This window comes from Rhinoderma darwinii, chromosome 5 (assembly GCF_050947455.1).
Source record: "Rhinoderma darwinii isolate aRhiDar2 chromosome 5, aRhiDar2.hap1, whole genome shotgun sequence".
Taxonomy (NCBI): Eukaryota; Metazoa; Chordata; class Amphibia; order Anura; family Rhinodermatidae; genus Rhinoderma; species Rhinoderma darwinii.
In genome coordinates this window covers 324,964,853-324,977,305 of record NC_134691.1, presented here as the reverse complement: position 1 = coordinate 324,977,305, position 12,453 = coordinate 324,964,853, and the positions used below count along the sequence as shown (strand labels likewise).

General features: G+C 42.9%; 1 protein-coding gene across 1 annotated transcript in view; it reads right to left on the bottom strand.

The window, feature by feature from the left end:
• LOC142652134 (ATP-dependent translocase ABCB1-like) overlaps positions 1-12,453 on the bottom strand; it is a 60,421-nt gene that overhangs the window by 35,248 nt on the left and 12,720 nt on the right. Inside the window, exons 8-16 of the mRNA XM_075827648.1 lie at positions 11,510-11,634; positions 10,330-10,501; positions 9,041-9,154; positions 8,484-8,594; positions 4,423-4,548; positions 3,566-3,769; positions 2,625-2,795; positions 2,353-2,514; positions 577-747 (exon numbers count right to left, since the gene is read on the bottom strand). Of these exons, the coding sequence (XP_075683763.1) occupies positions 577-747; positions 2,353-2,514; positions 2,625-2,795; positions 3,566-3,769; positions 4,423-4,548; positions 8,484-8,594; positions 9,041-9,154; positions 10,330-10,501; positions 11,510-11,634 (1,356 nt within the window). The remainder of the gene's footprint in view (positions 1-576; positions 748-2,352; positions 2,515-2,624; positions 2,796-3,565; positions 3,770-4,422; positions 4,549-8,483; positions 8,595-9,040; positions 9,155-10,329; positions 10,502-11,509; positions 11,635-12,453) is intronic.

The following is a 12,453-nucleotide window of genomic DNA, read 5'->3' as shown; positions in this document are numbered from 1 at the left end:
CATTATAGGCTTTTCAATATAACTTCAAAAACACCAGGAAAAATTTACAAGAAACACAATTTAGAAAACACTTCTAAAAATGCTCCAGTCTGCCGATACTTTTTATTACATGCATTTTAAAATGCCACAAAAAAAACCTGTGGTAAGGAAGCTCCTTTAGGAAAAGTTTTTTGTTTTTTTTATGCATCATTTCGAGGCATTTACATAGATTATGCAGATTATGCAGATTATGAATTCAACAATGTTTTATCATTTTCTAAAATAACAGTAAGGGGTTTGTAAATTTATTGAAAGGGTTGTTAAAATGATATCAAAGCATGACATTACTTTTTTTATCATGTTGACATTGACTTTTTTTTTTTTTTAGAACTTGTTTTTTTCCCCTTTTTCTATATTTATATATTTTTTGTTATTTTACACATTAAATAACAAATATTATTATGACATAACATGCCTTTAAGCTTTTCATACTGAGGGTTGGTTAGACAATGGTCCCACTGTCACACCGTTGCCCAAGGACCCACAAAGACTTTGATCCGTCCGTGTGTGTATATTTCTTTGATGTATATTTCTCACCGTATCTTTATTCTTTGCATCAACACCTTTGTCCTGTTCTGCAGAAGTCTTCTTGATGCTTTGTCGGTTTGATTTTCTCCTCACTAACTTTGTGCCGGTGTGACTTAAAGAGGCTATGTTTACATTTTCCCCATTTTCTTGGTCCTTATTATCAACCTTGGCATCTACAGTCTGTCGGGTGAAGCAAACGTTAATTTAAGCAAAATTAATAGTGTCTCAATATTATCATTCATCATCAGTCAGACTCCAGACCAGACACCTAATTCAGATCCCAGACCAGTCCCCAAAATTAATTTAGACCCCATATCAGACCCCTTAATCAGACTCCAGACCAGACCCTTAAGACAGACCACAGACTCTTAAGTCCAACCCCAGACCAGACTCCTAAATCAGAACCCAAACACCTAAATCTGACCCCAAAAACAGGTATTTACTTACCTCTCCTCGCTCACGGCTTCTCTTGTCTTCTGGGCCCGACACACAGGTCGTAAAACCACCCAGCGTCAGGACGTTATTTGCGCCACAGTACACAACATCCTGACACTGTTTAGCGTTCGGGGCTTGGGAGCTGCGCTGCTCACAATGTCCTGACTTCTGCCCAGCATCAAGATCTTGTGTGCCTGGCTCTAAAAGACCTGATGTGGCAGGGTGGCCTGTGGGCACCCTGGACTAAGGGGCCTGGTGACAACTGCAACCTCTGTGACCCCTACAGTTATGCTGTGGCACTATGGTTATCTGATTAAGACCACCTTGAAGAAATTAGTCTTCAAGGCAAGCTTAAAACTGGGAATGTTAAGAACAAGTCTAATGATCTGGGGCAGTGAGTTCCACAGAATGGGTGCAGCACGGGAGAAGTACTGCAGACGGGTGTGAGGGAATGTAATTAGAGATTAATAGGTCATTAGCTGCGTGAAGAGCACAAGTGGGTCGGTAGACGGAGATGATAGCCGAAATTTATGTTAGTCAAGCATTGTGGAGATCTTTTTAGACTAGTTCTTGATTCAATGCCTTAAAATACATATGCCTTAGAAACATATCCATGTCCCTTGTCTATTAGCACTTTGGTTCAATTTTTATAATTTAGCAGCTAGTGGATCTGTGTCGTACCCCACCCCTTTCTGTAATTTCCCTTCTCCTACATGGGAGTAGTTGTTAGAGGGGCATCATCTGTTTTCACTGGAGCTGTGGGCGGTCTCATATTTCTCCAGAATGAGCAATCATGTAATACTTGGCTATGCCAAGTCCACCATGTTCTCTGCTCTGTCTTCAGAACCCCCTCTAAGACATCCATTTTTCCTATTTCGGGCAGATCAGACAACTCCCTTCCTTTTTTTTATATTTCCTGAAAAAATGTATTCACTACAAAAAAATGTAAAACAGGAAAATTTTTACATATTTTTTTAGTATTTCACCCACCGCTTAACCCCCCCCCCTGTACCCACTGAAAAGGGAAGTAGGGGCAAAAGAATAAAAAAAACAACTGAAAAAAATTACACTATTCTAAGCAGAGACATTTTTTATTCGGGGATCAAGACTAGATCCACTGACCCCATGTGACCCAAAAAACGGAAATCCTACTTCTTCTTTAGAAAATACCATTTTCATAATTAGTGATTCTATTACTCATAGTTAACCATTCGGATTTATTAGGTGAATCCCTGGACATCCATGTTCTCGCTATGAGAAGCCGAACTAGAAAAAACAGTATTACCTTAAGACATGAGACCACCCCTGTAACTTTTTAGATATATGTGGCTCTAGTGTGTTCATATTTACCTGCATTGTGACCAGCTTGTAGTAGATTCCTTCTCTTTTCATGAGTTCTCCATGACTTCCTTGCTCAATAATTGCCCCATTGTCAAATCCAGCAATTGTGTCCACATTTTTGATTGTGGATAAACGATGGGCCACTATAATGGTCGTGCGGCCTTCTCTAGCCTAGAAGTGAAGGAAAGGACCTAAATAATTTTTTATTTGATTTTGTCTTCACTTGCTATTTGATCTTTACTAATATGACAAGTACATTTACATTTATGATATTTAGTCACCTTATCCAGAGCCGCCTGAACAACAGCTTCACTCTCAGTGTCCAGAGCAGATGTGGCTTCGTCAAGAAGGAGAATTTTAGGGTTGCGAACCAGTGCCCGGGCAATCGCGATTCTCTGTTTCTGACCTCCACTGAGCTGAGCTCCTCTATCTCCCACAAGGGTCTCAAATTTCTGGAAAAAAAAAAAGCTGTTCATAAATGATATTTTATATAGTCCAGTTTAAACCCTGTCCAAAAAAATTCTGTGCAGAGTTGTAGCACTTCCTGCATTTTAAAAGCACCGCCTTGTGTCCATTATTCCCCCTGATGGTGCGTCCGCCTTGCTAGCAGTGGATCCGTGGACACGCATGCACCGTACCTTTCCTCGCTTCCCTCATCGTCGGTGTTGCGGCAGGATCTCTGCCGGTCAGCAGGCTATCCCAGACTCTACAGTATCTTCTCTGTTAGTCTGAAACGAAGGAGAGCGTGCCAAGATGCATTCTCTTCTCCTCTGACAAGTAAAGAATACCCGCATGGACACATTTAGATATCCTTATCAGTTTGTGAGGGATCGGGAGGACGGACTACTTTAGCTGCAGATTGGGGGAGGGAGACCAATGTGCAAAGATGTGACTTCTGGGGTCAGAGACAGAGGAACAGTGGGGAAGGGAATTACTGGAAAATAAAGCTTTCTGATGGTCATACCCACTTTCCAGCTACGGACATGTGGATGCAATGGGATGACAAGGTCACAAAAAATAGAATAAAAAGATGACATCATTAGAAGATAAATTTTAACACGTTTCCTGATTTTTCTTTTGGGGCCTCTGAATTTAAGCAATGCCCTTGACCTTTAACAATTTTAGCTTTGACATGTCTATATGAAATATTAGAAGATGTTTTCTGCTGTTCAGTTCAGCAACTACAATGATTGACTAAAATGATAATAAAGTTTTGACTAACGTCTGGTAAGCTCGAGATGAAGTTGTATGCGTTGGATTCCTTAGTGGCTTGTTCAATTTCCTCCATAGTGACGTCTTCTCTGCCAAAACGAATATTTTCAGCGATTGTTGTATCAAACAGAACTGGCTCTTGGCTCACCACACCGATCACCTCCCTTAAATATCTGATATTGAGATTCCGAATGTCGTGTCCATCAATGGCAATCTATAAAGCATAGATTCAGCAGTCGTATTGTTTTTTTTAACCTACGAATTACAATTATTTATGTTGTTTTTACTCTTATGTAGCCTATGTTACTGACCATGGGCAGTTGTTTTTTGTTTTTTTTTTAGAAAATGGGGCCATGGGCAACAAGTATGGCCATTTCTAGAATTTTTTTTCTTGAAATTTAAGCCCATATAGTACCAAGATAATACTGTCATATACAGCCCAAATATTACCATCATATAGTACTCAAATAATATGCAGTATCCAAATAATACTTCCTTAAATACCCCATATAATACTGCCTTATGGTTCCCACATAAAACTACAATTTGAATCCCAGATAATTCCACAATACATCCATTAAATAATACTGGCTGACTTTAGTTTGCTCCTGGGGTTCAAAGCCCTCGGTGGCCTTCTATCAAATGTTTGCCCTGAGCCAATGCCCAGTTTACCAATTCCCTAAAGCCGTCCTTCTTACTGATTTTAGCTACAAAAATCTGAACCCTTTTTACTGGAGATTTTTTGATGGTAGGGAGAAATGATCTTCAATTTTAGACTTTATTGTATTATTTTGCCCAAGACTGAGATATTTTTTCTTATTATGTAGAAATTCAGAAAAACAAAAACAGTAACTGTCTTTTCCTTACCAATCCTTCCTCTGGGTCATAGAACCTCTGAATTAGTTGGACAATTGTGCTTTTACCACAACCGCTGCTTCCTACAAGGGCCACAGATTGTCCATTACTGATCTTAAGGTTTAACCCCTTCAAAACCTGAAAATGAAAATGCATGGAATTACCAAGTACTACAACAACCAGCATCAAGCAGATGAACCCAATAAAGATTTTTCTACAAATTCAAGTATTAGAGTCAGAGCTTATGCATTCAGGTAAATAACGTATATGTAAGGCGGCTCCTATGGTCTGCTATGGCCCACTACTGTACCTCCGTGTGCCTTTAATTTTATACGGAGGCACACTTTATTCTCATTGATTCCACGTAAATCTGTGAGAAAAGTGTGTCATGCTTCATCACATATCAGGTTACTTGCCATGCTCCTATGGAAAAAATACAGTGCCTTAAGGAGGCAACAAGTGGCATCATGTGGAGTGCCTATGAGTCTCTAATACAAACCCATATTGACTCTACTGGTGTGCGCTGCAGGGCATACTGAATGCAATGTTTGTGAGTTTCTATTTCAACAGATACATTGATAGGAGATATTTAAATCTGGCCCTGCCAGGAATCTCCTCAAACACATCACCATCACACTACACCAGGGCCGGCCTTAGGGGTGTGCGACCTGTGCCTTCGCACAGGGCGCATCACTCCAGCAGGTGGAAGGGGGCGCTGCGCTGGCTCCCTTCCCCTGCTTGTTTCAGAAGCGCCCGAGCCCGGCGACTCAGCTGAGTCGCCTTTCCGCCCGGGCGCTTCTTCACTTAGTGGCCGTCGCTACCGCTGTAGCTGCCATAGCGGCTGCTAGTGGCGACATCGGGCATGAGGGCGGTGGCGCCGCTAGCAGCTGCTGCAGCTGCTACAGCGGTAGCAACGGCACTGTAGCAGAGCAGGGAGGTATCTCCCTGCTCTGCTATCTACTAACGCCACTGTTGCTCCCTGAAGGAGCGGAATCCTCGTGTGGCCGGGGATTCCGCACCTGGAGCGCTCCTTGATGTCTCTGTCCAAATATGGACATTGATATCAGGGGAAACTCCGGCAGCGGAATCCCTGTCCACAGCGTTGCTGATGCTGTGACCGGGGATTCCACTCCAGGAGAAGCAAATGACGTTATTGTCCATAAATGGACACAGACGACAGGAGCAGGGAGCTGTGGGCTGTGTGGCACTACCTACAAGGGGGCTTTGTGCCACTACTTACAAGAGGCCACGTGCCACTACCTACAAGGGGACTGTGGGCTGTATTCCACTACCTACCAGGGGGCTGTGGGCTGTTTGGCACTACCAACCAGGGGGCTGTGGTCTATGTGGCACTACCAACCAGGGGGCTGTGGGCTTTGTGACACTCCCAACGAGGGGACTGTGTGGCGCTACCAACCAGGGGGCTGTGTGGCACTACCAACTAGGGGGCTGAGTGTCACTCCCTACCTGGAGGCTGTGTGGCGCTTCCTACCAGGGGGCTGTGTGGCGCTTCCTACCAGGGGGCTGTGTGTCGCTCCCTTCCCGGGGGCTGTGCAGTGCTCCCTACAAGGGGGCTGTGTGGCGCTATCTACAAGGGGGCTGTGTGGCGCTACCTACAAGGGGGCTGGGTGGCACTACCTACAAGGGGGCTGTCTGGCGCTACCTACAAAGGGGCTGTGTGGCGCTACCTACAAGGGGGCTGTGTGGCGCTACCTACAAGGGGACTGTGTGGCTCTACCTACAAGGGGGCTGTGTGGCGCTACCTACAAGGGGCTGTGTGGCGCTACCTACAAGGGGCTGTGTGGCGATACCTACAGGGGGAATCTGTGAGTGTTGGGCTGATGGTCATTTTACTGTGAGTGGCGGGCTGATCGTCATTTTACTGTGAGTGGGGGGATGATGGTCTTCAAGTGGTTTCCGCCTCTGACCTCTAATTGAAATTAATAGGAGGCAGATAATACCTGCGGCACGCGTTTGTGCTTTTTTCCTGTGTCTTTCGCATTAGCTTCAACGGCTTAAGAAAACACACAAAAAAGGTCAAACAACAATGTCAGCTCCTGAAGAAATTTTGAGGCAGATTTTTTTGCCTTACAAAAAACGTGTGTAAACATACCCTACGAGTGTAGTGCTTTTTATTTTATCCGTTTTCGGTCTTTCTCTAATTTTATTTGTCCAGTGCTGCCTCGAGTCCGAAAAAGTTGGGGAACTCTGTACTAGGCTACAGGATCCCGTCGTGGAGCAGCTAAGTTCGCCATGGGAACAGGGCCTAGGTGAGCAAATTTTTGGTTTTTGTTTGGGGGCACTGTCAACACGGGGCAGATGGGGGGCTGTTTTGCACTGTCTACAAGGGGGAGGTGTGGGGGGCTGTATGGCATGATCTACAAGGATATGGTGGGGGATTATGGCACTGTGTACTTGGAGGTTGTATGGCAAAATCTACAGGGGGTTCTATACTATGTGGGGGCCACTAAGCGGACATTATACTGTGTAGGGTTACTACAGGTGGCATAATACTGTGGGCACAATTAGAGGACAAAATACTGTGTCCTTGAAGTGGTTGTAATATATTATATTATTAAATATTATTATTATACTGTATGGGGGCACTAAAGGGGCATTATAATTTTTTTATGGGGCTTTTTTTTTTTAATGATGGGGATGGAGCATTTAAAGATCATTTCACACAATGCACGATCTATCCTAAGGCCGGCCCTGCACTACACTTTCCTCCCCAGGGTATAGGGTAGAGGAAATCCCTCCAAAGTATGGGCTCTGCTTGTCTCTTCATCTCTCCTGGTGTAAGGCCTTGGAGCGGATAAGACCTCGCAGGGTTAGTCGTGGAATGATAACAAGAATCCAGATTGATGCAAACACAACACTTCAGTGGTTGTAAACACTTCTTCAATTGAGAAGCACTGTCTCTTAACACTTGAGAAAATCTCTGACAATGGCTGGCAATACTGGCTCACTCATTGTTTCTTTCTCAGGACAGAGCTCACAATCCTCCCTGATGCAAGGGGTATGTCCTCTGACGTCTCTAGGCCTCTTTCTATCTTATGGCCTCTTCACTCTCTGTCACATGTAGAAAGGTCCCATGCAACTACACCCGCCGTCTCCCTCTCTCTGCCACAGCTTTCGAGAAGGCCCCTGACAACCTCCACCCAGCTCTCTTGTAACACACGCGGGGAGGCCCCAGGCAACTTTTACCCCCCAACCACATCCAACGCAATCTACAGCAATTACTTGTGGGAAGGCACATGCTACATTTATGAGCCCTCTTTGGCTTTGGGCCTTCCTGTGCTCACTGGCACTACAACAGCACTTACATTGCTTCTTTATGGGCCATAGACCACGCACACTGAACTCTGTTAGGCGGGAACAGCTGCCTTTTATAATTTAAGCGCCGCCCTCAGCGTGAGGCACGCAGCGTATGCAAGTTGTATGCGCCGTTATAATTGTTATGGTGCAGCAACCCTACTAAAAGATGGCATCCGGGCCCATACTCCTGGCACCAATTTAAAGAGCCAGTTAACCACCATTGTACATTTACAATATATACATATATACATGATAGCAGCAGCTCTTCTCCTGTGGAAAAAAGCAGTCAAACATGCAAACTCAAAGTAGTTAAAGAGACAATACAAACAAATAGTATATCTCTGGGGGAAAACTGCTGTACATGATACAGGGAGTGGAACTCCATCTCACACCACACTGTACAAGCTTCATACATCTTCTGTACCCAATATGAAGCAAAAGGGGCAATCACAGAGACTGACAGAGGCTCGAGGGGAGGAGAGCGCAGGAATCATGAGGAGATTGAGAGACCAAGGCTACGGCACTGAGATATCTAGTTGGACACAGACTTCCTTGAATGATTAGACTTTGACAGACCCGGTGGAAAAAACACTCAATATTTACGAGACTCATGTCATGGGAAATATCTGTGATATGCTGCCTTTCCAATGTATTCTCATTGCAAAAAACATAAATTGTGCACTTCTCTATGTCTATGCCCGCCTACGTCAGGTGGTTGAAACCAAGAGTGTCAGTATACACAGTGCATTACTAACCTGGATGTCAGGTCTGGAGGGATAAGTAAACTTCACATTTCGGAATTCAATGTCTCCTTTTATCTTGTCTGGTTTGAATCCTGTTGTAGAAAAACCGTCAATATTTGGTTCCTGCAAGTAAAAATTGTAAGATTTTTTTGAAGCAGGGTCAAGTTAGTCAACCAGACTGGCATTCAAGAGTACCAGAGGATCTTCAGGATCTGAAGCAATAATGGGCCCTTAATGCAACACGGCCTCAAAGATTCTGAAAAAAAACCCATTTGGAGCCATTTGTTGCAAGGATCTATTTTTGGGGGGTCTACTCACAAATAACCTACTAGACCTTTGATGATGTGTCCTGTGTGTGCAATGATAACAACTGCATAGACGAAGGGTGGGCCCAGTGGGCACGATGTGTGTCAAGGTCAGCAATTTTACAGTAGAATGAGAAAATATTTCCCCTTTAACTGTGATCAATTACACACATGACAAAGAGGGGACAAAATGCAAAGACACCCCCTAACTTATGGATAACAAGGGATAAATGTGAAAATGATTGTACCAGGAGTATTACTTACATTATCAATAATATTGAAGACCGAATATGCTGCGCCTCTTGCACTGGCAAAAGCTTCTAAATTGGGGGCGGCATGCCCGAAACTGAAGGCAGCAATAGTGACGGAAATAAATACCTTAAATTGTAACAAAAAATACAATTTAATTAGCACGTCAATGGGCATATTATCCTTATACTGCAACAGATGGTGATTCTTTCATCGTTCCAGTACTTATGGACAAATAATATATATAGAATATAATGCTTACAGATGACGAGAGCTCCCAAATAAATTGTCCAATCCTGGGGTACTTGATTTGCCTAAATGGGTCATGTATAAAAACTAGCAACAGTACATGACTTTCATTCATTTGCAATTTGCAAAATAAAAGCTGGAATCTGATAGGTTGCCTTTAACATGCACCATATTTTGACAAGTCTTTATACATGCGCTCCAGTACCTAATGCTTAGTGAATGGCGAGAACACATTTTTGAAAATGGAATATCTAATCTGGTCACAAAAGGAAGACCCATTACTTTTCCGCAAGCAGCAACCATAACCATACCAACACAGTACAATCAAACCCACTGAAGATGTGACCTGTCATTATAGCGAAGCTAAAATTATATGGCATGTATATAGGGATGGATTTATGGAGGTCTATGGGCATTAGAGTTTCTTAAAATTTTTGGGGAAACACAAATAGAGAGTATAAAATAATGAGTGTGCTAATATAATAGTACCATACAGTGCCAATATAATAGTACCATACAGTGCCAATATAATAGTACCATACAGTGCCAATATAATAGTACCATACAGTGCCAATATAATAGTACCATACAGTGCTAAAACTACAGTGCTGTACGGTGCCCAAGTAATAATGCAATACAGTGCCTAAATTATACTAGGGCTGGCACCATAAGGTAAGCTCGCAACAAGCCGCTAAGAAGTAAAACTGCTCATACACAATAGATTAATCCGGCCAACCTTCTAACGTGTATGGGAGCATCGCGACTGAGCCCCAATGGGCAGATTATGAGTGAAACAAGTATGGGAGATAAGCCACCAACTGAAAAGTGTGACTCCGACTTCCTATTGGGATGCCAAAGGAGTTAGCTTTCCGCCAAATAAGCTTTCGGCCAGCAGTTATTTTATGTATTTGGCAAGGTTATGGCTTAAACAAGTGGTGGCTACCAGGGGGTGGAGGCTCCTAAACCCACCGTACCCTTCGTCCATTCTATAATCCAGTCCCTTATGTAGAAATAAGAATGTCCATTCATTACATCAGATCAAACCCATCACTTACTGTTAGGATGTCTCCAACGGTGAAGTCTTCATTGATGACCAGAGTGGTCCCGTACCAGAATGCTAGTGCATAGGCGGAGTATAGTGTAAAGTATGAAAACCCAATTGAAACATTTGTTGTGATTGTCTTTTTGATTCCTATATTCTTGGCATGTTCTAAATTATTTTCGTATCTAAAAATGTAATAAATGTAAGATTATCATACCCAAAAAAATCATCCAAAAAATAAAAGAATGTTTAGGCCCAGTTCACAAAGAGTTTTTTGGTGCTGATTTGGATGTGGAAACCACATCCAAATCAGCGCCAAAAAACTACCAAAATCGCCTCCTATTGATTTTAATGGGAGGCGGAGGCGGAGCCGTTTTTTTTCCCGGGAGGCTTTTAGCTGTTTGCGGGACAAAGAAGCTGCATGTCCTTTCTTGCCACGGTTCCGCCTCTGAACCTCCCATTGAAATTACTGGGAGGCAGAAGAAGATTTTTGACTGCCTGTAAAATACTCAGTGTGAACTAGGCCTTACTTAGGTTATTTTCCCTCTTACCATCTTCCCAGCTCCTCAGCTCTGGTGTCACTATGACAACTCCACTGTTCCTGTGTTCTGCTATTTTAGCGTTATCATAGCTGCATTGTATGGATCAAAATGACCATCCACATCAATATCCACACGTAAGCACACATATGTGCACATTGATATGTACATAGTCTTATGTTATATTCTGCTTAAAAGGTTTTTTCCAGGAATACATATTCATCAATGTATACTCGGTGGGGGTCCAACCCCTGGGACCCCCGACATTGAACAAATTGATGAGGGTTACCGTGCTTGATTTTAATTACACCTATGTCCATTTTGATTATTGGCATAAATTGTAAAACAAACTGTAATTTCTAGCCATGATGTTTAATGTAGCTTTTTCCAAAATATCATTAATTAAATATTTAATACATTTTTATTTATTTTTTTATTCTGTTTTTCCATTCCTTTAACTACAAAATAACACAAAAAAGCAATTCAATATGTGTACAAATAACATTTGCACACATTAAAAAGTATATGATCAAACCCTAACCGGCCAACCCTTGGGGAGGAGAGGGATAGAGATAGGAGGTAAAATAATTATTTATAAAAATAAATAATATATAATTGAATTAATTAATTAACAAAGACGAGGGAAAACGTTACCTTGCAGTTTCTTTATGTTCTCCCCCAAAGGCTATGACAGTCCTTATAGCCGCAAAAACCTCCTCGGCCACCGCCCCTGCTTTGGCATAAGCTTCTAGCTCCTGAGTGGTGAATGCTGCCAATATCTGTGGATATATGTCACATTACTCAATAATAATACTCGGCTAAGGCTCTTTTGACATCTTCTACGTGGCTTACAAATGGGCTGTTGTGTTCGGTTGTGGTTTCTGTACTTTCAACAGAAACAATAGCGCTGCAGACCTTTTTTTTTCCGTCAAATTGCGACGAAAAAACTCCCACTTAGCTCCACTTTGGCTCATGTCGCTGTTCTCCCTAAACCGGGCAGGGATCCACAATTATGTTCCAGTTATCGTCCCATTTCATTGCTCAATGTGGACCTCAAAATTTATGCCAAATTGCTGGCTAACAGATTGAATAAACAACTACCCACCCTGATTCACCCAGACCAGGTGGGATTCGTGCCCGGTCGGGAGGCACGTGACAATACTCTTAAAACTATGGATATTATTCATCATGTCCAGACTCAAGGCACACCTCTCATGATACTGTCCCTAGATGCCGAGAAGGCGTTTGACAGAATATCATGGACCACTATTCATCGCACACTTCAACACATATGGCTAGGACTTTGCCTCATTAATAAAATTATGACCCTCTACCATTCTCCCCCCCGCCAGATAAAAATGAATGGCTCCTTCTCTGTTCCCTTTACTATTCATAATAGCACAAGGCAGGCCTGCCCCCTATCACCATTGTTGTACGTTCTTGTTATGGAGCATCTCATGGCCTCCATTCGGGACAGTCCGGAGATTAGGGGTGTTCTTATCGGCGGGACGGAATATAAGTGCTCTGCATTTGCAGATGATTTACTGGTTTATCTCACGAACCCGCATGTGTCTCTTCCCTCGTTGATGTCCGAACTG